Source organism: Corvus kubaryi, unplaced genomic scaffold (genome assembly GCF_017639235.1).
Source record: "Corvus kubaryi isolate FWS band 111438036 unplaced genomic scaffold, C.kubaryi_AGA036_p1.0 134, whole genome shotgun sequence".
Lineage (NCBI taxonomy): Eukaryota > Metazoa > Chordata > Aves > Passeriformes > Corvidae > Corvus > Corvus kubaryi.
The window spans coordinates 5,011,499-5,038,882 of NW_024580668.1; the positions used below are offsets into that span (position 1 = coordinate 5,011,499).

Consider the following 27,384-nt stretch of genomic DNA (forward strand, 5'->3'; position numbering starts at 1 on the left):
CTCCCGGCCCCGCCATCACCGCTCCCCTCGCCCCCGGCCCCGCCGCCATCGCTCCCATCGCTCCCGGCCCCGCCATCACCGCTCCCCTCGCCCCGGCCCCGCCGCCATCGCTCCCACCTCGCGCGCGGCCGGGCGGAAAGGAAGGGGCGGGGCCGGACGCGGAAATGCGTCACAGCCAGGGGAGCGCTTCCTGCACGGCCGCGTGACGTCACCGCGCGGGCCATGGCGGCGCCGGGACGCGGCCCCTGGGGAAGCGGCGCGGGGCCGGCCCCGCTCCGGCCGGGGGATCCGCCCCGCAGGGTCCCGACAGCGCCCCCGGTACCCCCAGCACCGCCTGCCCCCGCTGGGGAGAGGGGATGGGGCCAGGCGCGTTCCTTAAGGGGCGCGGGGGTCGCCCCCCTCCCCCGGGACAGCCCCTCGTTAGGGAGGGTCCCAGCGCCGCACACCTGAGGGTGCCTCTCAGGGGACATTCCAAACCCCGTGGCACCTGCTCCAGGTGACCCTCCCTCGGCAGGTGGGTTGGACTGGGTAAGCTCCAGAGGCCCCTTCCATCCTGAACCCGTCCGTGAGTCTATGACCAGACCACCCCGGCACCCTCACAGAAACCCAAAAGACCATTCCGAGCTACCGGAGAGGGTCCAGTGGAGGCCACAACGATGAGAAGGGGTCTGGAGCATCTCGCTTAGGAGGAGAGAGTGTGGAGGAGCTGGGCCTGTTTAGTCTGAAGAAGACTGAGAGGAGATCTCCTCGATCAGTACAAATACCTCCAAGGGCTGCTAGAAAACGCTGCCAGACTCTTTTCAGCGGTGCACAGTCACAGGACAAGGAGAAATGGCCATAGACTAAACCACAAGAAATTCCATCTTAAACTGAGGAAGAATTTTCCACTGAGGGTGGCAGATCACTCGAACAGCTGCCCAGGGACGTCAGGGAGTTTCCATCTCTGGAAACATTTCAAACTCACCTGGACATATTCCTGTGACCTGCCTTAGCAGCAGCGGGGTCAGACTGGATGATCTCCAGAGGACCCTTCCAACACCACCCATTGTTATTCCAAAATGAGGCATTTGGTTACAAACCGTGTACCAAAACAGGTTTTATTTCACAGCATCTTAATTTCACAGAAGAAAAAAAAACAAAACCAAAAACCAAAACAGGCTACAACTCAAGAGTTTTAAATAACGGAGTATGACAAAACCAGAAGAGTTTTTGTTTACAGGAAAATGTACAGGCTCTTCCCAAGAGAGTTCTCCATGCTGAGCCACCCCAGCAGCACCTTCACAAAGCACCAGACCCCCGCTCGGTGTAAACCTGTTTCTCTTCAGAGCAAGAGGAGTTTGGCTGTGCAAACGTAAACCGGCAGAGCTGCGTCTGGCGTTGGGTCCCGCGTTCAGTCTGTGACCAGCCAAGGTACTGATAGTTCTTTGCCACATGGTGGCAGCTTTTTGGGTGGAAAGAGAAGAGATTCCCACACAGGACTGCAAGCTGTGCTCTGGAAAGGGGAAAGAGCAGGCAAACGCACACGGAGGGGGTGGAGGGTCCCTGCAGAAGGGCTGTTCCTGCACTGACACACAAGGAATCCCATGGACAAAACCCCAGGCTCTGCACAGCATCACCCCAAGCCCAAGCTCTGCCAGACAAGGCTGGCACAGCCCTCGCTGCCCTGCGTCATCCCTGGCCCGTGCTCCCAGCAGCTTCCGAGCTCAAGCGTGTGCCCCAGCCAAGTTCTAGAATAACTGTTAGACAACATTCAGCATTCTGTAATTTGATGCTCCTTTATCCCAGTTTGTTCTCCTGGAAGAAAACAAAAGCTTGCTCGTTTAATGACGTAAACCCACAGATTCTGGGAGTGTAATTACAGCCCAAATGGCCACTTGAACTAGACAAACTTCCACTGAACAGACTGCAAAGTGTTGCAAACCAAAGTGCATTTTGTTCCCTTAGATGGTGAGAAAGGAAAGTTAATGTTGTTACAGAAAACTCTTTATACACTAAATAAAGAAGTTCCCAGAGAAAGACACTTTCAGATTTCATTCATACTCATCAAGCTATTGTGTGAGAAATTTCTTTGCTCTGTTGTACCTCTGTCCCCTCCACAATGCCTTGGGAAGTGGTGGATCACCTCAGCTGTCTGCACCACTGTTTGCTAATTTGGAGGCTCATTACACACTAGATGTTTAGTACATCACTATTTCTGCATGCAAGGACAGTTATATTCAGTAGAAAGTTTAACTAGTAGGCAATTTTTTTAAACCTGTTGGAAGATAACTGGCAAGCTTGCTGTCTAAACTATTAGTTACCATCTCACTTCTGGAGACTGGAAAGTCCTTCTGTGTTAGAGAAATCACAAGCATATTAAATGTTACACAAAGAATTTGAAGCTACATACAGCTGAACACAGTTACAAAAGATTTGATAGTCACTGTAATTATTATATATGAAAAATACACTTTGAGCCCCACTCAAAGAGGAAGGGGCTCCAGTAAAGTTTGCTGCAATTCTAATGAAGCCAAATTAGCTTCAGACAAAACACAGCTGAAGAGCAAAGTTCAGCTTTGGTTTTGGCTACAACCCATATTTAATACAAGGAACAAGAATTTACATAATTTTACATATTAGATAGCAAGTCCCTGACCTCAGCATGAGGTCTGGTAGTTTATGAATCAAACTTAAATTACAACTTTGTCAGTCGAAATAACCAAGTATCAGTTTTGTTCCTTGCAAACGGACCCAGTAACTTGTATCATAATATTGCTTCAGAAAATAAACCCAAGAGCCAATACCACAGAAGGTTCCACATACAATCAAGAATTCATTCCCAACCTGGATACTGTAAAAATAAAGGAAGGAATAGCCAATGGGCAGAGAAGTTATTTAAGCTCTGTGTATGCACTAGAGCGCTGCTGGGCACCAGCCAGGAGTGGCTGCTCAGATGTGCAAGCAATGCCAGTTTTGTGAGGACCATCACAGTGATGCAACGCTTGGAAGAACAGAGAGTAAAAAAAGTAGCATTGTCAATACCGGGCATGCTTTGTTTCATTGGCTTCCTTTGGCAGCAGTAACTCTACTGGCTTCATATTTGCTCAGGTAAGACCATACAGAATACAGTCATACTACAAAAGGTGCTTATTTCAGGCTACGGAACAGTGAAACAAATAAAACCCCTAAATGATGCATTTGACAGCAAATTGCTCTTAGTCAAGTGCTCATCTTCCACTCAGGAGTGAATTAGGATGGCAATCACTTCCCAGCTACCTCACTCAACGTGTGGTACTTCGTGACAGGTTTTCAAACCACCTTTCCTTCTTAAGTAAAATGTGTATTTTTAAGGTATTGATAGTAAATAAATTGAAATGGAGTAATTTCAACCTTGCTACTTACAGATCATAGAATAGATGCCCTGTATAATATTAGTGCAGATATACTGGAATTGTTTTCCTTGTATGCAAGGCCAATGCAGGTAAAGAATAAATGGCTATACAAATTCAGGATTCCCCACTAAATAACAGAACTAACTTAAAAAGCACTGGTACCAGACCAGCCAGTTTTAGGCACATCTTTAAAAAAATAAAGTATGCATTTCATTAATGTAAAAATGTGAGGAGGTTCTTAGAAACATCTGAACTTTATGGTGCACTGGAATGGAAGTTATGTTCCTTCAGTTTCAAGGAATACAATAAAGACTTAAAACAAAAGAAAAAGAACCAATACCATAGTATTCTTCATAGGGAAGAACAGTTTTAGTAAAACCAGGAAGATAAATAAGGAATAATAAGCAGCCATGACAGCTGACTGGTGAATATTTGTGCTTTAAATGTCCGAAAGAAAACAAAAGTTCAATAACTCTTCTCGTACCATCCCCCAGACTTGGCATCTGTGTCCATAGATCTTGACAGTTCCCAACACCCTGCAGCCTTCCCAACTAGCTGGAGCCAGTGGCACCTCCACCAGCAGCATCCCAGGATGTGATCCCAGCATGGCTGGATGCCGGCTGGGATGGAGCTTTGGTTAAGACTGTTGTGTGAGCCGTCTGTAGTGAGGTAAAACTTGGTTTTCAGGGAGATACAGAGCCAGTTCCAAAGCTACAAGGACGGTGAATTCGAAACCAATGAGATCCCTTCTGTTGAATCTGAATCTCTCTTCTAGTTTCTATGACAGTGATAATGAAACAAAACAAAGGAGGGGAGAAAGAATCAGTTAATCCAGGTGATTTCAAGGCATTGTTAGATCAAGTCAGTGATGCGTGGCCTGAGCTGTACTTCAGAATCAAAACGTATTATTGCCAGAGATCAGAGAAGTAAACCAGCTTATCAGCTCAGCTGTGACACCCACACAACAGTTACTGCATCTCAGGCAAACATAGGCAAGTGCAAAAATAACTTTACTGTAGGATCAGTAAGACACTGGCCCGCACCAGGCAGATAGTTTTAATGAATTAAAAAAATAAAGCAAGGAAGAGCCCTAATGAGACAGAAAACTGGCTGAAACAGCTGGTCTTCCATGCAAGCATGTGCCACTGAAAATCTTGGCTTTAATCTTTGCCTATGAGCTAGGGAGGAGGTTCTGACAACAGCTGGAACAAGCTCATAGCACTTACATCTATTAGGTGTTTAACTTCGTGTTTCCTGAGGTCACTGCTGATCTTGGCTGCAAGCAGAACGCAAGCACCAGCACACAGTTTGCGGTTCTGTTTGTTGAGTTTGCCTTGGAGGACGAGCTTCTCAAAGTAAACATAAGCCATGGAGACAGTCACCGGCTCCAGACTGCACTCCTCACTCAGGTTTCTCATCTCTCTCTTTAAACTGGGAATAGGAGAAAAGACACCCCCCCAGACATGACAGATTTTATTGAATGTTGTAGAAATACTGCAGCACAGCAACTCAGAGGAGCATATGGGCAAGACTCCTATTTGGAAAACCATGACAAGTATTATCCTAGAGTGGAAAAGCCCAGCTGGCAGCAGCAAGCTGGTGCTGATGCACAAACTTGATTTCACCTGGCTGGCAACATTCACTGTGGTAGAACAATTCCTCATCTGCCCATGAACACCAGGGCTCAGCTGCCTCACTGACACACAGGCTAATGCTGTAGGATTTCTTCTGGGCTCCCAAACTGGTTTGTGATTCATATCATAAGAGTGAACCACTCTGACCTACAGAAAACAGCAGCAGCTGCGTAGAGACCTGTCTACTACACACCTTGAGTAAGAGCCAGGTGTGAGGGGGAAGGCAGCCTGCTTTACACACTTCCCACAGTGCCAGCCCTTCACCTCAGCATCACAGCAGGCTGGGAGGTGGATGGTTCCTCACAGGGCTGCCATTCAGGCTGCACGATCTCTGCATGAACACACTGCTCTGAACTGCTACAAAGAGGAGCATGCAGGACTCAGGCAGAACAGACTGCCCAAGCAAATCTTCCTCTGGAGCTGAGCTACACCTGGCCCTGGTGACTCAGCAGAATCGTGTTTAAACTGGCTATTTCAGCAGGCTCTGATTGCATTAATCTCCCTGTAACACCAGCAAGGTTACAGTTCTCTGAAGGTGCAACAGTACATCTTGTTGAGGAGTGACCAGATGCATTTACTCAAGGATGAGAAATTCTGTGGGGCCTCCACAAAAAGCTTTTCTTTACCACATCTTCCCAGATCTAACACTTTTTATCCTACAATCTTGTTAGAGACTGTGGTCATCAGTGAGTCTGGTAATTGAAAGGCAAAAATAGCCAGAGGGCCCAGAAAGCCAATCCAGTTGGAGTGGGATTGCACTGCAGCCAAGCAATCAGGTTACAAGTGTTTGTTTCAAAGCTAATGCTGCTGCACTTTTAATTGGTTAGTACACCACAGTTGGTGAAACAAAACCCTTTAGGTGGAACTATGAAAACCAACTGTTACCCTTTCTCAGCATCCTAAACATTCCAGTACAGGGCTGTCATCCTACAGTCAGCTCAACTGACAACAGGAGATTAGTGTTTAATCATATATGCTATTAATAGATGTAGGATTTGCTCCATTCAAATGCAGCCTCAGTGTGGATGATGTTCTCGTTATTTGAGCTTATTTCTTACCTCCTAATTTTGCTCAGTGTCAACTTGATATGAGGAAACTTCTCTCTAAAGGTTTCATTCATATCCTTTTTAAGGTCTGAGGGTTTCACATACTCTATGACTGTAGTCTGAAATGCAAGAAGCAAAATTTATCATTTGTCTTGTGAACACAATGGACAGCCAAACAAGTCTTCCAAAAACACTAATGCAAAGGCAAGCTTGAGTTTTATTATTCACAATTTAACGTTTCTGAAATGTCCCAAAGTTGAATCCCAACTACAGATAAAGGCTTAAAAAATAGTAAGCAAATGGTTACAAGAAGTAAATGACAACATGAAGACAGGTGTCAGACTGGCCCTTGACAAGCTCACTGTACAAACTCAATCGCTTATATTTTTCCTGATCAATTATCAGAAAAGCCAAAACTTTTTCTTCCTAGAGGACTTTTTCTTCCTCAAGGAAGCTCTTTAGAGGAGGATCTGTCAGGGAGTCTCTCCTCTGTACAGGTATGCCAGTCACTCACCATGTAAGAGGCAAAGATGAGAACACGTTTATGTTTCCCACAGGGCCACTGAGGATCATCCAGAAGATTTGGATCATACTCTGCAGCCTCCCCAGCTTCACTTCCTGAGGGAATGAGGAAAGCACATTGGGTCACCAGATAAAGAGCTTTAAATCCCCTGTTTCCTCTTTAAGAAAGTTTTCAAATAGTAAACATTAAGTGTTGGCAGATCTCACAGTACAAGCAAATTGCAGCTACAGGTACACGCTCGCATTTCATAAATGCATCAGTCAAAAATTAAAACCATTAAATGAACCACACAAACCACACATGCCTGACACATCATTTTAGATTTAATGCAAACTCAGTTTGCATCTACAAATATACCCAGAAAACAACTGCACAAGACTGAATTCTTTTGCCTATAGTCTAATAAGACAGCAGAGTTGTCAGGTTTGCTCTTTTACACAAGAGAAGGGATTCTTGGCACTAACTCTGGCTTATGCATTGTTACTGTGCTACAAGTCAGGGAGAAACACCTGGATCCACGAGCACCAGATGTTTCTTGGTGAGTAATATAAAACATTACATTCCCAAGCAAAAGCTTTGTGCTTCTTGAATGGCATAAACAGAATTAGGCCAGATATATGGAGGATGTAAGGAGTTTGTGGAATCCTCAGTCCGAAGGCTCATCATTTGCACTGCACTGATGAGCTGCAGCACATCCATCCCAATAACACACTGACCACTTGCAGAAGTCTCAGACAAATCTCTGCCTTTTCTGCTGTGTGCATGAGTGATGACAGAGCTGGCTCCTGTTCTTACCAAGGTCTGTTCCTGCTGGTATCGTTTTTGCTGTCACAGGTTTGTATCTTGATCCAGGAAGACTCCGGGGAGCACTGGCTCGACAGGGGGGAACAGCACCGTAGGTGTCGGCTTTGCGAACAACCAGAGCATTGGTCGGGTACAAGAATTTTGCATAGGACACAACCTTAAAGAAGAGAAAGTTGTAGTAGTTCTGGGGAGAAGTTTACTGAAAAGCTTATTTCCAGACATCTAGGATTTTCCAACTCGAGTCCCCTAGAGTTTGGATTTAGGAATGAGGACCTTGGAACTGTTCAACTGTGCATTGCTTCCACAACTTTAAAGTGAAGTGCTGTAGAAGATTTGGTGGGGTGGCAAAGAAAAGGCAAGAATCACAGGAGTAAGATTTTGGCAGCATATAAATTTAACTAAAGCAGTATGAATTTCACCCATGTTTCTATCAAAACTTCACTCACATGTTGCCTCAGAGAGCAAAGTCAAATCAATTCTCCAGAAACGGAGGCAGAAGTGATCACAATCTTCAACCATCTCCTCAGAAGAAGCATTATCACAAGCCACAATTTCAAACTAGGGGTCTAAAACTTCCAGTGCTCTGAAAAGCCACAGCTCTCACATAATGGATAGCAAAGCACTGCATAAATTGATTTGTCCCAGCATGAAATGGTCCCGGGGTGAAAAAATAGATGTCCTTACCTTGCCATCAGCACCCAGCTCTACTCCTTCCAGTCCAAGCACCATCTCAGTAGAGACTGAAACTCCCCCAGAAGGATGTCGCTGCTTCTGTCCTTCCATTTTCAGATCACTAAATGCAGGTAAGAAAGAGCACTATCACGAAATGCAAGCCCAGCTTCCCATGGAAACACCAGCCAACACCACCAGGTCAGAGTTCTCTTGTGTGGGAACAATCCAACTCCTCAATGCCACCTCCAGGAGAACATTAGTTTTTTAACTACTCTTTTTAAAATGTAGAGATGCTCATTAACCAAAGAATCAGATTTCATCTCAGTTTAACACAAATCTGTACCAATCTACCTCTCAAAAGTGAACTGTTTTTAATATGGTCTTTCTGCACAAGACCACAGCATTCCCAACCCTCTAATGCTCAAACACCTAACAGCAAACATGATTTACATTAATTATTTTCTAGGATTAGAAACTTGCCTTTCAAGTGCAATTTTCCAACCCCCGTGCACACAAGCTCAAGTTAAGAATGAAGCTGCAGATGTCTGTGTCAGCGATGGCAGCACGTGGCTTTGTCACCAATATTCCAATACAAAAAACCAGTTTTCAGGTGAAGAACTGCCCTGCCAGCTTGCGAGCAGAACAGCAGAGTGCTCAGAACTGCTCTGAAATAGCTCCAGTGACCTTGCTGCCTTTCTATTATGTGGGAGAATATTTTCCCATCAACTATTTTTATGGCATGTATTTGCATACAATACAATTCCCACCACTAAGCATCCGCTTCCTCTGTCCATAAGTTATGGACAGGACAGAAGTGACAACACAATTGTTTTGCCAGAACAGAATCAGTGTTTTCTATGGTATATTTGTAGATAACAGACCTTCAAAGAATGGACTTAAACTTCACAAGGGACTGAGGAAAGATGCAGGGAAGTCCAGTTTGCAGGTTTTGTTTCTCATAAATGAGCATACTGACAGTTGTATACAAAAAATGTAGTCCAAACACTAAAAGCAGTTTGAATCAGTCCGAACTGTTTCTGCTTTTCTTACGCTGCAAATAGTGACATTCATGGCTTAAAGCTGAGAAACAGAAGAGCATCTTAAACTTATTTAGGTGTAAATTCAATATAAAACCTTGAGGATTTCCAGTGAAGGCAGCAGCACCCTTCCCTGAAACTCCCTGTGCTTTTTTTGCTGACACCACTGTTTGTGGCACTAAAGGCAGCTGATTTCTGACCACTTTAGGAATACAGAAAACCTACACAGCAAATCGCATTACCTGTTCAAAGTTGATTTCAGAGATTTCACAGGACTGGAGTGCTTTAAAATGTGAATAAACACTGGAAGAAAAGTCTTCCTTTTTTACTATTTTTCTCTTGAATGAACACTTTGACACTGTGGTGGTGTCTGGTTTTACTGCTCTGATAGCAAGCTCTTGTCCTTATACATGAATGGCAGGTTAAATAGGTTCACTTGCTTAAAACAAGAGACCTACACCAGCCACACTCATTTCAGAAGATCTTTTGAAACAACAGAGCAGACATTTCACAAAGCAGTTGAAGAGACTCACCTGATCCGTAACCCCTCCCCGTAAGGTAGGATAGAAAACGCCACACACAGTGTTCGTTTAGCACAGATTAACACTATCCTGCAAGCAGATGGAGAAAGACCAGGATATGAATTAAGATCCAGAAGTCACAAAGCAGCTTTTTATGGGATATTCAGACAAGGCTCTTCTTATCTTGCTCTGCAAGTCATACAGATACTGCTACGGATTTAATGTTTTCAGAAAGCAGCAGAAGAGCAGAGGTTTCACACTGGCCCTGCAGGTCCTTGGGGCTCTCTACAAAACCTCAGCCTTCAGGACCTACCATCACATTGGGAGCTCGTCAGAGGAGATCCCAGCCTTTAAATATATATCTATATTTACCTAATTTTTACATAAACCTTGTGAAAAGATGTAGACAATATTCTACATTTAGATGAAACCTCACACTTCTATTAATAATAAACAAATGCAGCCTCCCCTTTCTCTTCTGCTCAGCAACCATGAGCCAAGAATTTGGCTAAACCAAGTCACTCTCCTTAAATCCTCCTCAGCTCTGACCTCTCTGTGTGCCAGAGATAAGGAAAGTGAGAGAAATAAGAAAAGTGAGAGAAGAAGAGAGAGAATGATTTAACCTCTTCAGAGCAGGGTGGCAGAATCATGAATGTATTGCTGCAAATGTAGCAGGTATGAGCACCTACTGCCTTTGATAGAAGTCTGGATTAAACTAACACAGCCCCAGGGGCATCCCCTAATTCCCACTGGTATTAAAGGTCTTACTGCATGGAACTGAAGGCTGCTTCCTATTGCACACAAGTACAGGGCGAACCTCGATCTCCACATGTTACCTGCTGTTCTTGGTGTCATACTGCCTCATGTTCTTGATGAAGTGCATCTTCTTCAAACTTTTGTGTCTTGGAGACCCAGATATATGCTTGGTTCTGCAATGATAAAAAGAAAAACAAACAAAAACCCCAAATCTGTTAAGTGTTCTGTGAAAAATTCATGCCAGTAGTATGATCAGATGGCAGCACTAGCATGCAGGACCTCAGATATTGGCGTGGAAGAGGGTGGAGGGAGGAGAGGACTGCATGCAACGAGTTGAGGTTAATGCTGCTTTTGAAAACAAGTACCTTCGTACACTGGCATATTCCACTATGTCTTCTAAAAAGTCTAGAGAGCAGCGCTGGGAGATAAAACGCCTTCTGCAAAATGTACAACACCACGAAGAGTGAACAGCATTAGTTCATGGCCTCCGAGTTTATGAACTGCAACAGATCTATGAGCTCTTAGAAAACGTGGCAGGTTTTCCTGACTTTTGGTTTTTTGCAAGAGTGCTTAACTAAGAGTTTAAAATTCCTAAAAAGGCCAGGAACTTGTCTCCCCCTCTAGGACCCTTGAAATGCGTATTTATACCAACTTCATCAACAAGACCACTCACTATCTGCCACACAGAAGAATGCCTACCTGTAAGTTAAATGCCTAAAAAGCTTCCAAATACTCATTTAAAATCTGTCAAGAATGTCACAAAAAGATCCCCCCATCAAGGCAGGGGAGTAAGTCATTTTATATCCATTTAAGTTCAGATACAGGTATATCTGTATGATGACCAAACATCTGCATGCATTCTCCATTCAGAACAGCTGTCTCCAGCTGCAGGAGTCAGCAGACTGAGAGTCTGTGACTGCAGCTCAATAAAACTGACAGATCTCTCTGAGAAACAATAGAGAGGGTTATTAGAGGAAGCAAAAAGTTATTTGGAACCCATGTGAAATCCCAGAATGGAAGATGCAAGAATAACAGTAGGACTCATGTGAGTTAGTGTAACAGTAATAGGATACTACGTTCAAGCAAAAAAAAAAAATAGACTTTGCCAAAGTAAGATACGTTACTATTGTCCAAGTCAAGTCTGTCTTTGTTGGTGAAGATTTACAAATGAATTGTGCAAATGACTGCAATTTCCACAGGAACAATGCACTCCACCAGCAAAACACTGACACTACAACTATCAAGAGTCCACATTTTCTGCCTTTGTTTAAGCGTGCATTGTGCTACACTTTTAGCCCAAGCCATGTGTGTTCAAGCCCAAGGTTTTCTTCCCAAGTGACACAGAGATTCAGCTAATGGACAATGCTGCCATGGAAGTCAATGTAGAAGCAGCACACAAGACAAAAGTTGCAGGACTCTGGTTTGACAAGACCAGCTTCTGGCAAAAAAAAATAGAAATCAAACTTCAAACTGCAGCAGAGCAGAGCATCAGCTGCACCGTTCAGGCACTCAAAAGGAAGTAAAGCCCAGAACTCAAACAGGTAGGAGGATGAAAAATTACTGTCCCTTTCTGCAAACACAAGGGAGGCAAACCCTCCCACAGGACTAACACCTTCAGTATTGCTAGAGATTGCCTCCTACAAATCCACAGGCATTAAGGTGCAACTGGAGAACATTCCTGGCACAACTCCAACACCCTCCACCAGCACTTCAGTTTTAAAATTATTCCTGGTTTGCTGCTTTTCAGCAAGAATGGCACAGGAATGTTTAACACTTTCACATATACATGGTTCTCTGGTCTAATCTGGCATCTAAAATGCAGTAAAAACCACCCTTCATTACAGGAGGAGGTGACTGCAAACCTCCTGGCTCTAATGCACTTACTAACATCCATGGACTTCCTCCCCTCCCAGGGGAGACCTGGCTGGATGGAGACAGAAAGACGCTGTGTATGGCAAGCAAAGGAAAAACACAGCTAATGCCAGTGGGCACTGGTACAAAAAAAGCACATAGTTCTGTGAAAGGATGCTGGGGGTGAGTAACAGGATGGATTGAGAGAGCCATGGCTAGACCCTCACTCCTGACTCCACACGGTGGAGACTCATCCAGGGTGTTACACCTTCTGAATATCCCCTTGTTTTCTCAGTAACAGGGACAAGAGTGACAAACACCTGAACCGAGAGCAGATCTGGAAGTAAAACCCTGCTGCAGTGAAGGGAAGATCCCACCCCTTGACTCAGAACCACAATGACTCATCCCTACTCTGCCAACAGGAAACTTCATTTTTAGCTGCACTCGTAAATTTCTGCCCTCAGCGAAGCTGTCACCTTGGAGGAATCCCTGACGCCGAGCCAGACACTCTCCCTCAAATCTCAAAACAGGGTGTATGTAAAGAATTATCACTAATCCAGAGTACCTGAAACAGTTTGTAGGCCCAAGCCAACATTTGGGCCTACAAACCTCACCACAGTCCAAGAGACTCACTGGTGCAGTATTTGGAGAATGCAGCAAAATTTGACACTTTTCGAGTAGCCTGCACTTATATATATGCACACACACACACACACACTCTCACACAGATAAATATTTGCTTTAGTTTGAGTGCTCTTCTCATGCAGCCGACTCACACTTGCACAACAGGCTGCACAGGGTCACTCCAGTGACTGCTAACTTTGATGACCAAAAAAAAGTCAAGTCACCTATCCTGTGCTAACCAGCTTCACCTAGGATAACACTTCTTGCTATGGTCCACGGAATTAGAAGGATTTTAAGTAGTTTACACAGTGTGTTAGTTGCTGAAAGCAACCTAGATCCTAAGAATACCAACATCTCTACATGAGGTGTGAGTTACCTCATGCACACCCTTACCCATGTGCGACCTGACAATTAAAAATTGAAATATCCAATATTAAAATGTTTATGGGTTCCATGGAGCAGGCTGTAATTTCAACAAAAAGTTCAAACATGCCTGTTTGCCAGCACCAGCCATTGCCCTGACAAGCTATAGAGGGTTTGGGTGCTTGTATGTCCCTGACCAGGAGCTCATTTTTGGGTGCTTTCCAGCCTTTTATTTCAGAAACCAATAAAGACCAAAGCAGGACACTCCCAGACCATTAAAAACAGCAACTGTGTTTACAGAGCCAGCACAGCACTGGAGGGGACCCACCAAGAGCGAAAACACACACAGCACATGCCCAGAGATAAGGGGCTATCACGTAGAGGAATTCTGGATTACGCCTTGGCTCGTTATCTCCACGGGCACACACGGGCTCACACAATCCAACACCGCTGCCAAATCCCTGACAAACTAAACATGCACTTAAAGCCCACAAAAATCCCTTGTGTTCAGAAAAAAACCAACAAATTATCTTCAGAGCTACATTTTGACTCCTGTCCCGGGACGTAGTAGCCAGCCCATACATTTATCCTTTCTGATGGATCTCCCACTGAGGAAACCAAATTTTTGAGTGCTTCCAGCTTCAGAGCTGTCCTCCTTTGATCCTGCCAGAGTCCCACTGAAACTCTCTGCAGAGGGTGGACAGTGGACAAGCAGCAGTGGGATCGCCAGCCCCAAGGCTGACACAGCTCTTAACTGTTCCCAGCAGGACAGGACACAGCTAAGAGCAATCTATCTATAGCTCTGGTAATCCCTACATGTCCTGTCTTTTGAAAGGAAAGGAGAAAGCTGGTTAAGTCACTGCTCCAAGATTAAAGAACACTGACCTTTCTGATGGCTTGCCAAGAGTGTTTTCCCCCTCCCCACTCGCACTGGGCTACCTGCACACACCCAGGAGGACAAGGGTAAAGCTCTGGGATGTTGCTGCAGTTGGAAGTGTGCAAGTCGACCATTCTTTAGCAGGTACTGAATGCAAGAGATGCTGACCCTGTGCTGTCAGATGTGGCTTCAGGCACAGACAAGCCTCACCCACTCCTGCTCCTGGGCCACTCACAGTCCTCTAAGGCACTCCTTTGGGCACCCATGACCACACTCTGCACTTGCAGGTTCTGCAACACACAGCCCTCACATATCTCATTTTAACCCTTTAATGTTGGGCCTTAACCCCCAACACTGGGCCTGACAGTGGCCAATGGTCTTTCTTAAGCCTGCATGCAGCTGCATTTGGCCACTTTGAAGCTTCTCTCCATTTTGTCATTCTGGTTCCTGCATTTCTGCCACAGCCAGTGAACAGACCAGCTGGCCTCCTGAAGGGAGAAATTGGAAATTTCTAACATCTGTGATTCTCCCCCATGCTGATTAACCCCCATCCCTCTCAGGGACAGGGCTGCACTCTGAGCCCCCCACACAGCCAGAGTTCAACCAACATTCAGCTGTTCCACTAACACAGCACCCCGAGTTCATTTATGCTGTGATCTCTTATTCTCATCACCTCCAGGACCACCAAGCCCCATGACAGGAGCATTCAAAGATGCTGCCAAAGCTGGACATGGCCTGAGCCCTCCCCCAAGGGGCCCAGCAGTGTGGATTTGTTTCCAATGGAGCTGCATCCACAGCCCTGCTGATGCTGCATGCACACACAGACACACACCCCGGGCACTGGGCTAAAATTAGCAGCAGGGCTGATATCCTCTGTTGCTCTTTAGCCATCCATACTGCTAATAGATGAGTGGAATGGGGGAGGTCAAGGACTTTTAATTACTGTGTAAAATTAGGGACTAATAGAATTTGGCTGCCTATTTCTCGCTTGAGTTTTATTTTAATATGATGCCCCTTTGTAATGTCCCTTACAGGCCTCAGTATGATCACATCTGTCAAGAGGCTGAGTTATTAATACAACAAGGACAAAAAAATCATTTATTGGTTTTGGGAAGTACTATCTTAGAAACAACTGTCAAAGGTAATTTGCACAAGAAATCCAGATCCCAAATCCTGTTTACAATAGGAAGACATACCTGTCAGCTTTGTTTTTCCAAGACATATTTTGAAGATTAAGTTGTATTGTTTTCATTCCTTACAGGCAAGACAACAAAAAGATACAAACTGTGCTTGGGCTTCACTAGGTAAAATACAGGCATTGGGGGATTAAGAAAGATTAAGAAAGCTACTCCTGGTTTTTAAGCTTACTTTTTAGCAGCTGCCATTTCTTCTGCAGCCCAGGAGACATTCACTGATTTCAGGCTTGCATCCCAGAGTGTGTGAGTGGGAGCATCCCTGTTCTGCTATCAGTGCCCTGTGCCTCACCACCCTCGGTGCTCACACTAATGAGTTTCCTGCTCAAAAGCAGATTGAGTACAGCTCACTGGTAGCAACAAGTTCTCAGTAATTAAAGCCAAAAGAAGCCAGAGACTGCATTTACACTGAATCACATCAAAACCATGTCTTTGGTAAAACAAATGACTTCACAAAGGATCTGTGCCATGAAGTGTCCAGCACTGAGCAGGCCACTTTCATGGGTGGATGGTCTCAGCTCAGATGTTCCTTGAGAGGCAGAAAAGAAAGACACTTTGCATCACCAACAGTAAGTGCACAGCTCAGTGCTCCTTCTTCACAAAGCCAGCTACTCGTTGTTTTATGGCACCACAAATGTGCATTTGGATTGCAGGCCACCATCCCAGGAGCTCTTTCTGACATTTGTTTAAGTATCAGACTGCCAGAGAATAAATACAAGTCTCACAGCAGGGCTAGTTTAACTTATTCTTTCAGTAATCGTCATTTTAAAGGGTAAGCTGAAATCAGCCACATGAGCATGAAAAGTACTTTTAGGCTACAGAGCAGGTTGCTCTGTGAGAGCCCAGGATGAGGGAGGAGGCCTAATTCCTTCACCTTTGTGTTCCTACTCAAGCTTTGTTTGCAAAACTGTAAGGGCACCAGGGGCTTTCCTGCTGGTCCCAAACAGCCAGGAGAAAATCCTGCACTCCTCCAACGCCACTAAAACCACATGCAAGGGAAGAATGCGTCACACAGCCTATGGAACAGATGAGAATGAACAGAAACGAACTGTAATTTGAATGAAGGTGGAGGCCGAGTAAGTGGGAAGCTCACTAAACCTGGAGAGTTTTAAATACTAACAAGGAATGAAATTAGATAATCTTCACAGCAGCTGCTACTTCCTTGCTGATTCACAACCACATATGATTAAGACCTAATAGAGAATGAGCTTTATATTCACTGAGTTTCATAAATCACATTGTTTTGGTGCTCAGTGTGTTTAGGCAACGCAAGGAGAAAATAATGCCTTCCAGTAAGTATTGTGAAAGCCCAGCTGTTGCAACAGAACTACCGAACCAGATGTAAGGTTTGCCGTGCCCACGGCCCTCTCCTAAAGCTCATTCCTGAAATCCCTGCTGCTTCTCACAAAGCAGACTAGATGTGCTGGCCAGGACACCACCAGCATTTCTCCAGATTTCTCCCAGTTTCTGGAGGTGTTCCTAGCTCACCAACCTGGCTGCCTCCTGTGCTTTGTGCTCTGCTTACTCAGCACTGAACTGCTGACCAAAACAGGCACGTGAAATGCAAAGTGCGTCCTTGATGACACTGTGGGCATTATGCTAGAAATATTCATGCACTTCACTGAGAGATGATGCTGTCATTTCATCATGTGCCTTGCTAAATAAAAGCCTTCAGCACAATAAACTCCCGAGCTAAAAAAAAAATAGGAAGAAGAAAAAAGGAAAGAAAAAAGAGAAGCTTTTAATTGGAAAGGAGAAAATTAAAATAGGTGACTGGAGGAAACTCAGTCAAAGCAAGTTTAGAGAGGTCCCACAGTGTTTTCATGGGCACCTGGTTTTTCCCATTCCATCAATCATCCCCTTCTACCCACAGTCAAGAGGCTGTAGCTTCACCAGGGCAAAATTTTATGCTTAAATTTTAGCAACCACAACAGAGCAAGGGCAAATCTGTCCATGCTGTTGAGCAAGCACCTCTGACCAGCAGCAGCTCAGCCCATGCTGTGGGGACTCCAAAATGAACCAGATGCCCAGCTCTGAGGCAGGTCTGCAGCTTGGGTACCACCACCTGAGCAAGAGCTGGCAGAATCACAGCTGTGGGGTCAGCTGACAGCAAGCTTTGAGTTTTAAGGACATAGTATGTCTTGTGAAACAGAGGGCCAGCTGAAGGTTCTTCATTTAACACCTTTTCAGGGAATAGGCGAATTCCAATTACAGTAGGTTAAATACACAACAGCTGTAAACCAAAGGTCAAGTGTTTGGAGCTCTGTCTGAAGAACTGGGTTGACTGAGTGGCTTTAGCTGAGCACCCTCCATTTGCAGTCACCTGCCCTATCAACAATACTTTGTGCTCATTAAAGAGCCCAAATTTCATTGTGCATTTTTAAAACTCCAACTACAGAGCCAGAAACCTTCAGAACAACCTTCAAAAGGCAGCCCAGAAATATATTCAAGCTCGCTCAGCCTGACAGCCTCACGGCTTTAACTCATTGACAGATGGAAAACAGGAGAACACAGGATTCAATATGCTATATATAACTAAATAATTACTTTTAATATACTATACTGTAACACTCCTACAGGACTTGCTCACTGGAGGTCAGAATGGGATCCCCAAAATTAAGCTATTCTGGTTTTTATATACATAATTTAGTTGCATTTTCCTTCTTGGCTGATGAGTCCTTGACTTGAAGCAAGGTAACATCATTCTGACCACCCTCATCACCTCCTGCGGAGAGGAGATGTGAGCTGGAAGCAAGGAAAACGTAGAAACGGTGCTTCCAAAGCATCCCAAAACCCACAGCATCGCAAAACCCACTGCCAGGCCTCCTGCACAATCACTTTGAAAAGCTGTAGAATCCATCCACAGGTAAAATCAGCTGCAAGTACAGTTAATTGTGCACAGACTACTCCTGTGTGGAGAGCAAAGGTACTTTAAAGCCTCTGGACTAAATTGAAGAGGTCAAATAACCTTGGTGTTGGAAGTGTCTTGGATTGCCTGACCCAGACCCATTCACAGGGGTGCACAGGATACAAGGACGGGGATGTTCTGATCTCCAAGTTTCCTGCCAGGCATACAACTTACTTCTTCTGCTTAATATACCTGGCTGGGAATGTCTACAGGCAGCTATAAAACACTTAATACTGGGCACATGCAATTCACCTGCAGTCAAGAATATGAGAGAAATCTGCTGAAGCAACCTGGGGAGGAGACTGCAGCCTTAACACTTCAGCTGACTTTTAAATGAAGTTCAGGTTTAGAATATGTTCATTTTCAGCCCCCAGCAGCACATCCCAGTCTACTGTTCACCTCTGAAAAGTCAAAGCTTGCCAGGTCTGACAGAACTTGCTGCTTCCTAAAAAGCACCATGTGCCCAGCTTATTCCAAATTAGGCTCAAAATTTAAACTAAGACTTTTTATTTCATCCATCTCAACAAAATCTGTTTATTAGCAGAGGGGTATTTATAAAAATATTTATATTTCTTGAAGTGACAACAGCAGCTAAGATGACAGTAGAACAGAACAACACATTAACCACCATAAAATCCTGACTAAGCATTTCTGCTCTTCCACACACGGAACTAATCTGATCACACCTATGTCAGCAATCTGGCATCCAATTAACACTTAAAAGCAGAGTAGGTCCAAAGTGTTGCTGTTATCAACTACTGTTTAAACTCCCACTTTCAAAATGACCTAAATTTGCTGATAAATCAGAAATGACTGAGCTATCACAAACACTCAGCTCAGCTCCTTGACCACTGAACTCCAAGGACATTAAAGCATCAGTCACAAATAATTTAGTCTCTGTGTTTATTCTTAGGCCCAGAAAAATGCAGCAAATTGTGGCAAAACCAGCTGCTTTACATTACGCTATAATGAAACCTCAGAAGCAAAACAAGCATTGACATTCAGGGCTGTTGTTTCCATTTTTCATGCTTTCATAACCTGGCTATTTCCAGGGCTCTCTGCTATCTGTGTTTCCCCAGAAAGCTCTGCCAGTTTCAGACCCAGCTGCAGAAATTCATTAAAAATCTGTGAATGCTGATTTGTTCCCTGTTTGCTGCCTCCCTCCCCTGCTTTTTGTGAGGCTTGTTCTTTGAAAGAACAAAAGAACAGAGCAAGATGGAAAAGGAGAAGGGAAGAAGGATGGCAAGCAGATCAGGTCAGGCAAGCTGGTATAACACAGCATTGTAACTTAAGATCCTGTAAGCAGAAGATTCCTTAGGAAAATGGAAGTGGAAGGTAAAAGTCGTAAGTTTATAATGCTCAGCCAGCAGCACAATGAAACTGAGCATCCAGATTTGAATGGTGCCTCCTCTGCTAAGCTTCCATCCTAAAGGACCTGACAGCGACGGAGGAACTCCAGGGAACACCAGGTTACATCAGGTGAGCAGATCTCTCGTTCCCTGGGCTGTACTGCACATGCTGCCTGTTGCCAATAACTAACCCCCAACTCGAGCAGAGAGGCCACCACGCCCTGCTCTGAGCCACACTGGCCAGTCTCATCAGCTTCTAGCAACCTCTCAATCAAGTCAAACAAGACCAAGTTTTGTAATAAAACCCTGCCCAATGATACTGTCAGTAGATAGAGATAGAGATACTGATAGTAGAGTGATATCTCCATGGATCAGGGCAAGCCCCAGCACGATGAAATCCCCGGATATGGCACAAGACTGGTCAGTGAACATGGACAGAGTGAGTCTGGAGATCCTGCAGCCAGTGCTCCTGGTGCCTTTAACGGAGGCTCCACTGAGGAAAATTCAAAGCAGATCTTGACAGTGACTCAGAAAGGACTCTGAAGAGAACAGCTGCCTAAAAGTGGGCACCAAGGATTAAAAGTCCAGGATGGCAGCGCAGATTCCACCTCCCCCTTCCCTCCACCAACTTCACTCGCCTGTACCTCTGCACGATGCAGGCAGTTAATGATCTGGAATAGCAACATCACTGTAAGGCAAAACAATTCTCAGATTCCCAAGTCCCAATAAAAGATCCATTTTGTAATTGTTGAGTTTGAAACCTCATTGTGCAAACAGCTCACCCAACACAGAAGGGGAAAGAGTAAATGCACCGCTGTCCTGAAGGACATTCCTCCTGTGATTCCCTGAATCATTCCTCGTGTATTTGCAACAAGAAGAGATGTCTCTGCTCAGTAGGGACGGAGAGATATTCTGTCACAGACCAAAGGAGAAAACCATCCAGTGAAAAATAAAGTGCTAAGTCCCTCATCTTGTAGTTGGCAGTGAAATTGTAATTGTCCATTTCACCCACTCCCGTGCCCAGTGTGACTGGGATGAGGTACATTGGCTCTAACACATCCCCACAGGCAGCACAAAACTGTCCTTTTGTCAGAAGATGTGTGGATCTGTGTAAAGATGTGGATCTTCTGTCTGATGGTTTCAGCGGATGCTCTTTTTCTTTCAAGATGAAAACCAGATGAACTCTCACTCCAAATCACCCTCAAAAGTAGTACACAAACTGATCAATACAATATACCCTTCCAGCCAACTCTTTCAAGCAAAAAAATCATGGTTTGTTTTGTCATTACTCAGACAGAAGCCTTTTGATTCCCTTGATTGCCCCTCGCACTTCTTTCTACGTTTTATTTCTCAATCATCATTCTTTTCAGCCAGATTGATGAGAATTACTGTAGTGGAACACCTCAAACCTGATGCCAAAGAAAGAAGCAGGAAGGACATCAAATGAGAAGATCCTAGGAATATTTTCTTAGTGTCCTATTGACTTGGCATGAGAAGGATCATTGCTCCAGAACTCTGTATGCACAGGAACAATGAAGGCCACATCCACAAAGTGAACTGTGCTTAAAAACTCTTGATGCAAAACTTGCCCTCGAGAGCTCTGCCTATTAATATTAAATCAGTGAAATTAAACCACACAGCACCTCCTGTGCTGGCTTTTGTGGACCAGGAGTGCTGGGAAGGAACTGTTCCACAGCAACACCCTCACTCCAGGCTTTCCTCCTCAACAAGCAGCACACAACAGCACAGTCTGTGCACACAGGGCAGCCAGCTGGCAGCCCCAGCTTCAATTTCTCCAACAAACAAGGAGGGAAAGGTGTGTTCCATGACAAGAAAAGCAATGAGTGGTAAGTAACAGTTCAAGAAGGAAAACAGCCCAGGAGGGATAACACATGAGGACCCCCACATTACTGAAAAACACCTATTTCTCTTCAAATTCACCTGAACCCCCAAGCTGGGGATACACAGGACATCTCCCCCTGTGAGACGCACACTGAAAGAAAATATCCATCAACTGCATTAGCAAACTCCCCAGCTTTGAAACACTGACAACATCTCTGTTTCAGCACACTAACAAAGCTCTCGAAGCCACTGTAAAGACCGCAGAGACTTAAAGCCTTTGATACTGCTGCCTATCTGCAGGCTCAGAGGGCCAGCTCACTTTACAGAGCTGTTTATGCAAGAAACGGCCTGAAAAGAGTTCTTTCAGAGCTCAAATCCCCAAGATCTGAGCAAGAGCCTGCCTTCCAGTCGATTAGAAAACCAACACTTTCAGCCTGACAGAAGTCCCTTGGAAATGCAACGGTAATCCTACTCTGAAGGCCAGAGCATCCTCCCCCGAGGCTGATTCCAAGTTCCCTGTGCACAAGCAGTCATTAATACACAATTGCAGAGACAAGCAGCAGAGAGCAGGAGAAGGAACAACACCAGCAGTGTGGCCGCTGCACGGAGGAAGCGTCCTGCCTAGCAGTGACCCTGTCAGCTTCATCGGGAAACACAGAAATGCAGAAACTGGGCTGGGGAAAAGCAGGAGGCAGGATTCAGGGTACCGCAGACCTGCAGACAGAGCCTCAGCGAGCGATCCCCTCCGCAGATCCCCGTCATCCGCCGCTGCGCGGGCCGGGGCATCCTCCGCGTCCCCGGGCCCGAGCGGCGCTGCCGAGGCGGCGGCAGCGCGGGCCGGGCGTGCAGCGCTCCCGGATCCCCGCGCACCTCTGGCCGGGCCGCTGGGGCAGGTGCTCCCTTCCCTCCCGGGGCCACCGCGGGGCCGGCGCCGCCTCCCACGGCCGCTCTCCCCGGGGGCGCCCGTTTCCCATGCCCCGCTCCCCCCTCCCGGAGCCCCCGGCCGGCCGAAGGCCCTGGGAAAAGTCCGGCTCTTCCCAGGGCCGTGGGGGGTCCCGGCGCTTCCCACGCCCCGCGGGGTCAGCGCGACGGGGGCGGGAGTGTAGGCTGGCCCGGCGAGTCCCGTCCCCTCACTCACCTCTGCCGCTGTGCCTCCAGCGCGAAGCCGCCGCCCGCCGCGCTCTGCGTGGGGCTCAGGAGCCCCGGGGCGCCCGGCTTGGGGGCCGCCAGCATCCCCGGCAGGGCGGGCGGGGCCGGGGGCGGCGGGCACAGCGGGCCGCCCAGCAGCAGCTGCGGCAGGAAGATGCCCCCACGGGTGGGGTCCGCATCCCCCTTGGCTCCGGCGGCGGCGAGCGCGGGCACGCCGGGCAGCAGCAGGGCGGGCGGCGGCTGGCATACGGGCGGCGGGGGCAGCAGGCGCGGGGGGGCTCCGGCCGGCTCCGCCGCCGCCTCCTCCCCGTCACCCGGGCCAGCGGGCAGCGGCGGCTTCTCGGCAGGCGGATAGGGCGGACGCCCGTCCAGGGAGATGTTGTTGAGGAAGAAGAGGGCGGCCTGCCGCCGCCGAGAGTCGCCCCGCTTGCGCGGCGGCGGCTGCTCGCGGGGCGGGCGGGGAGGCGGGGAGCCGCACGCCGTGGCCGCGGCCATTCTCCGAATGAGCCGCGGCCGCCCGGGCGGGGCCCCTGGAGCGCAGCGCGGCCGGCGGCTCGCGCGCCCATTGGCAGCGTCGCGCCTGGACGCGGAGGGTCCCGGCGGCGACCCCGCGCCCATTGGCTGCTCGCGCGTGGCCCCGCCCCCGCCCCGCGGGGCCGTGCCGGGTCCTGGCGCCGCCGGCGGGGCAGCGCCGGGAGCCCCGCGGGGACGGGGCGGGGCGGCCCCGGCACCCCCGGGACCCTCCCCGGCCTCTCCCTTTCCTCCCTGGGCTACTTCCCTACCGCAATCACGAGCCCACCGTGTCCCCGCACGACCACCCACCGTGTCCGTTTGTGTGAGTTTTTAAAAACTTCTCCTCCCCTTATCTCCCCACCCGAACCATAGTAACACTAGTGGCCGCCTGTTCCCAAGAGGTGCTGGCCTTCGTGCAGGCAGGAGGACACATCTGGTAAACCCATCGCAGGCGTTGGTGCACGTCAAAGCACCGCTCCTATAAAAGCGGATGAAAGTCGTCGATCCTGTTACTCTATCCCAGCAGCCTGGGACCCGACCCTCTGGCTTGCAGGGCTGAAGTGGACCCCAATCCGCCGACCCCGAGGGCGCAGACCCCCGTTCACAGCCCTGAGACTCACCAGCAGTCCCGAAACCCGTGCGGAGGGATGGATCCCCACGCTTCCAGCTCCTGAAGCAAAGCCAAGGCAGTGCTGATCCTGGGCCGTATATGGGCAAGGCAGACCCGAGGCTGGGAGGACATAAAGTTAATATTTATCTCCACGAAGTGACTCAAGGCATTTCTGCACAATACGTTGCTTCCCGGACTGGTGTGTTTATACTGCATGGGATAAACATTCCCCTCAGGCGCTTGAACCTGTGTCTGTCACATCCCGGGATGATGCTCTGATCATCTGCCAGGACAGAAAGCTCTGCCCTTTCCTCTCCTCAGAGGATGTTGATGTGCACTGACAGTGTCCATGCCATTGGGCCTCGAAGGGGAGGTTTGGGAGCTGTGCTGGGCGTGATGAAGCCTTTGGAGCTGAGAACAGCAGTGTGTGGGTGCTGGTGGCCTCTGTGTTCCTCTGAAACCGAAGTGCAGACTTCCCATGCATCCCACCTCTCATGCCCTGAAGCAGCTTGTAGCTCCCAAGCAGGATTTTTCCCACACAGTACATATCTTAAAGTACAGACCACATTTGCCATTTGAGAGGTTTGCAAATAAAAGTTGCAATTACTGTATTTGCAACACTGGACCCTTAGGGTGGTGAATTCTTTTGCCAAATAGGCTTAAAGAAGCCACATGGCGACTCTTAACATTGCTTGCAGTCTACACCAGCAACCAAACTGATATCTGATGATATGGCCTGAAGTATGGGCCCTGAGTAAAAGATAGGTTTTGAAACTGTCCTATGAAACACACAGAGGTTCTATGTCTTTTCATATGGCTGTTTCATAAGATCCATTTTTGTATGCTGTTGCAAGTGGGCCATCAACACGTCTTATAGTATTAGTAGCATATAATAATAATAGTAATAATAATAATAATAATAATAGGATTAAGATAGGAGACGTAAGACAATGTTTTCTTGCAGGCTTCCATTAAAAATCCTTCAGTGAAATACAAACTCTGCCCTTAAAATCCCAAGAACATGCTCAGCATCTTATACTATTCAATATAGGTCAGATTTTGAGCCTAAATTATTTGGCAGAAGCATTTCATATCACAGCTGTGGAAAAAATACTTTGGGATAAAAAGGAATTAAAATCCTTCCTGCTGGCAAGCTCATCAAATAAGCCAGGGGATGAATAGGCATGGAAACCTATCTAGGCTTGCTGCAAACAATTCTCTAGAACCCAAGATTCGATTTTGAAAAATAAATGTGTGGCTTTTTTCGCATTCTTTCCCTGTAAAAATAGCTGTGGGATGTAAATCGTCCCACTGAGTCAGCACAGAAAGGAGCAGCCTCCATGGCTTAGTGGGTTGCTAACTTCAAAGCTGAATTTAGCGGTTGGAGTGTTGCTGCTGTTAATGTTGGGGAGCTTTTATCTATGTCTGACAGCTCACAGTGTTTGAGTACAGTGAGCACAGTGCTGTGTTTCAGGGCATCTGATGCTGGAACAGACGGATGGCACCTCAGCATCGCTCCCACAAAAGTCAGCGACTGGGTACAACCCTCAACAACCTTTTCTCCCTGTCTTCTGCAACGAGGGAATCCCTGGAGCCAGGGGGATGCAGGAAGCCCAAGCTCATATATGTTCTCTCATTCATGCACAGGGAGGCTGTTTTGGAGAAAGGCTGGGTTCTCCACCCTGCTGCTGCACAGCAGCTTCAACTTCTGGCTGAAGCCTTTTCCAGCTTTAACCACCTGGGCAAAATCCCTGGACAAAGAGGAAAGCAGGCAGTTTTGCATTTACAACAACATTATTGCACAGATGTAAAATGTTACTCTGAATCACCAATACTCAACTGACACTCATTTTGCTCCTGGAGCTTCTGCTCTACCTTAAAGGAAGTCCTGGGATGTTTGGATGCATGTCTGAACAGTCAGGGGCTGCTGGAATAAGGAGCTCATGTGAAACAGGACAAGTGTGCAAATCCTTATTCCAATACTATCTGGGGAGTAGAGTCACCAAGGTCACAAGGATTTTTCTCCATGCAAGAACTGCAGGATTTGGTCCAAGCATCTGATATGAGACAGCATTTTAAAGTGCATGTGTGGGCTGGCTGTTATATTTTTTGCAACATCATGGCCCCAAATCAGGCAAAGATAAACAGGTCATAAGTATATTTAGGCTGGGAATCAGAAGTGCAGCTTCCAGTTGGAGGAAATTCTGGTATTAAGATAAGGCACCAGAAATTGCTGTACACATTTTTCCAGCCTAAGCAGGGTGGGGATGGGGGTCCAGGAGGCCTCACAGGGGACCAGGATGGTCTCTGGAAGTCTGGGAGGATGACACAGAAGTGCAACGTGCATCCAGAACTTACTGTCCCCTCTCTCCTCAGCAGGCTCTAATCCTTGCCCCAAATTTCCTATCATAGTTTTACCCCTTTTAAATTCTCTCTTGAAGTCAGCACACCTGGGGACACCAGCACTCTTTGGAGCTCAGCCTCACACTCACCACGTCCATGTAAAGACCAGCCACTGAGTTTTTGGGACTACACATTCTCCTAAGCTCATCTTCCCCCTCCTCTTCCGTCTGTCTCAGCACACACCCGGAGGTGCCATTCCCTGTTTGTGTTACGTGTGCAGACAATGATGAAACCCTTCCTAACCAGGTTCACATATTGGACCACTCCTGCTCCCTGCTGGCACATCCATCCCCGTTGCTCTCCTGCATCCCAAACCCGTGAGACAGGTTTGGCTCAAGCTGTCAGTGCCACCAGCTGTGCAGCCTGCGATGGTTTTAATTTGCCTCCAGTGAGTTCTGGTTGGGAGTCCTGGTTTCTTCAGGCTGCTTCTGGAGCAGAGTAGCAGTATTCCCTGGATTGCCATGTGCTCACCCTGGTGGGTGACACAGTCCTCTGCTCTCGCTGCAGATTCACAGTTACAGCAAAATCAGCTGCTGCTCCTCAGGAGCCAAACATTTCCAGCAGTCCTGTGTGCCTTGGAGAGTGACTCAGGTTCTCCTGCATGACAGAGAGTATTTAAAAGACACGGAGCTGGTTGATTTAATCATATCACTCTGCACTCAGGAGGGCCCTGTGCTCGAGTCATGAAAATGTTGTGTGGTGTTTACAGGAGGATTTGTGAATGAATGGATCAAACTCTCTTCCCTGAAGCACGTGGTGCTGCACTGAATGCTATTATTAATAAATCAATAATTTTCATGGGAGAATCTTGGAGAATGTGCTTTCTGGAGAGATCCCACTGGAGATCAGTACATCCAGCAGCAAGTTTGGTATGAGCAGGGTGTGCAGCACAGCCTGGGGAACTCCTGAAATGTTGGTGGCAATGTTCAAGGCAGAGCAGAAAGCTGTGATACCCAAGGGATGCAAGAGGAACTTGCATTTTGGCTCAAAAATTCCTGCAGTAAACTTTGCTTGAGATAAAGGAGCAAAGGAACTCCTCAAATCTCTCCCTTCCAAGAATTGCTACTGCTTGCTGGATTTGCTAAATCTATCCACAACTTCACAGCTTCCTTTTGAAAGTGTGAAGGCTTGTCCCTGTGCTGTTCTGAACACCCAAGCTGTCCCTGTCCCCATTCCCTCTGAGCTTCTGCCTGTGCACATGTGAGACTGCCAGGGTCCTTTTTCTGCCTTTCTCACACATTCAGGGCACATCTGACCCTGGGAAGGACCTACACAAAAAGCCCATCCCACTTAAATCCCCAAAGCAGGATTGAAGCAAGACTTCAGTAATGCTTGGAA

General features: G+C 47.0%; 1 protein-coding gene across 1 annotated transcript; it reads right to left on the bottom strand.

Moving 5' to 3' along the window:
* Window positions 1-1,081: 1,081 nt before the first annotated feature.
* Window positions 1,082-23,086, bottom strand: CABLES2 (Cdk5 and Abl enzyme substrate 2). Its single transcript, XM_042046251.1, is given in 11 exon segments — window positions 1,082-4,149; window positions 4,598-4,802; window positions 6,064-6,170; window positions 6,566-6,669; window positions 7,370-7,535; window positions 8,063-8,171; window positions 9,621-9,698; window positions 10,445-10,537; window positions 10,730-10,801; window positions 22,510-23,050; window positions 23,053-23,086. Coding segments are annotated over 11 exon segments (1,650 nt in total). The 3' UTR covers window positions 1,082-4,008.
* Window positions 23,087-27,384: the final 4,298 nt, after the last annotated feature.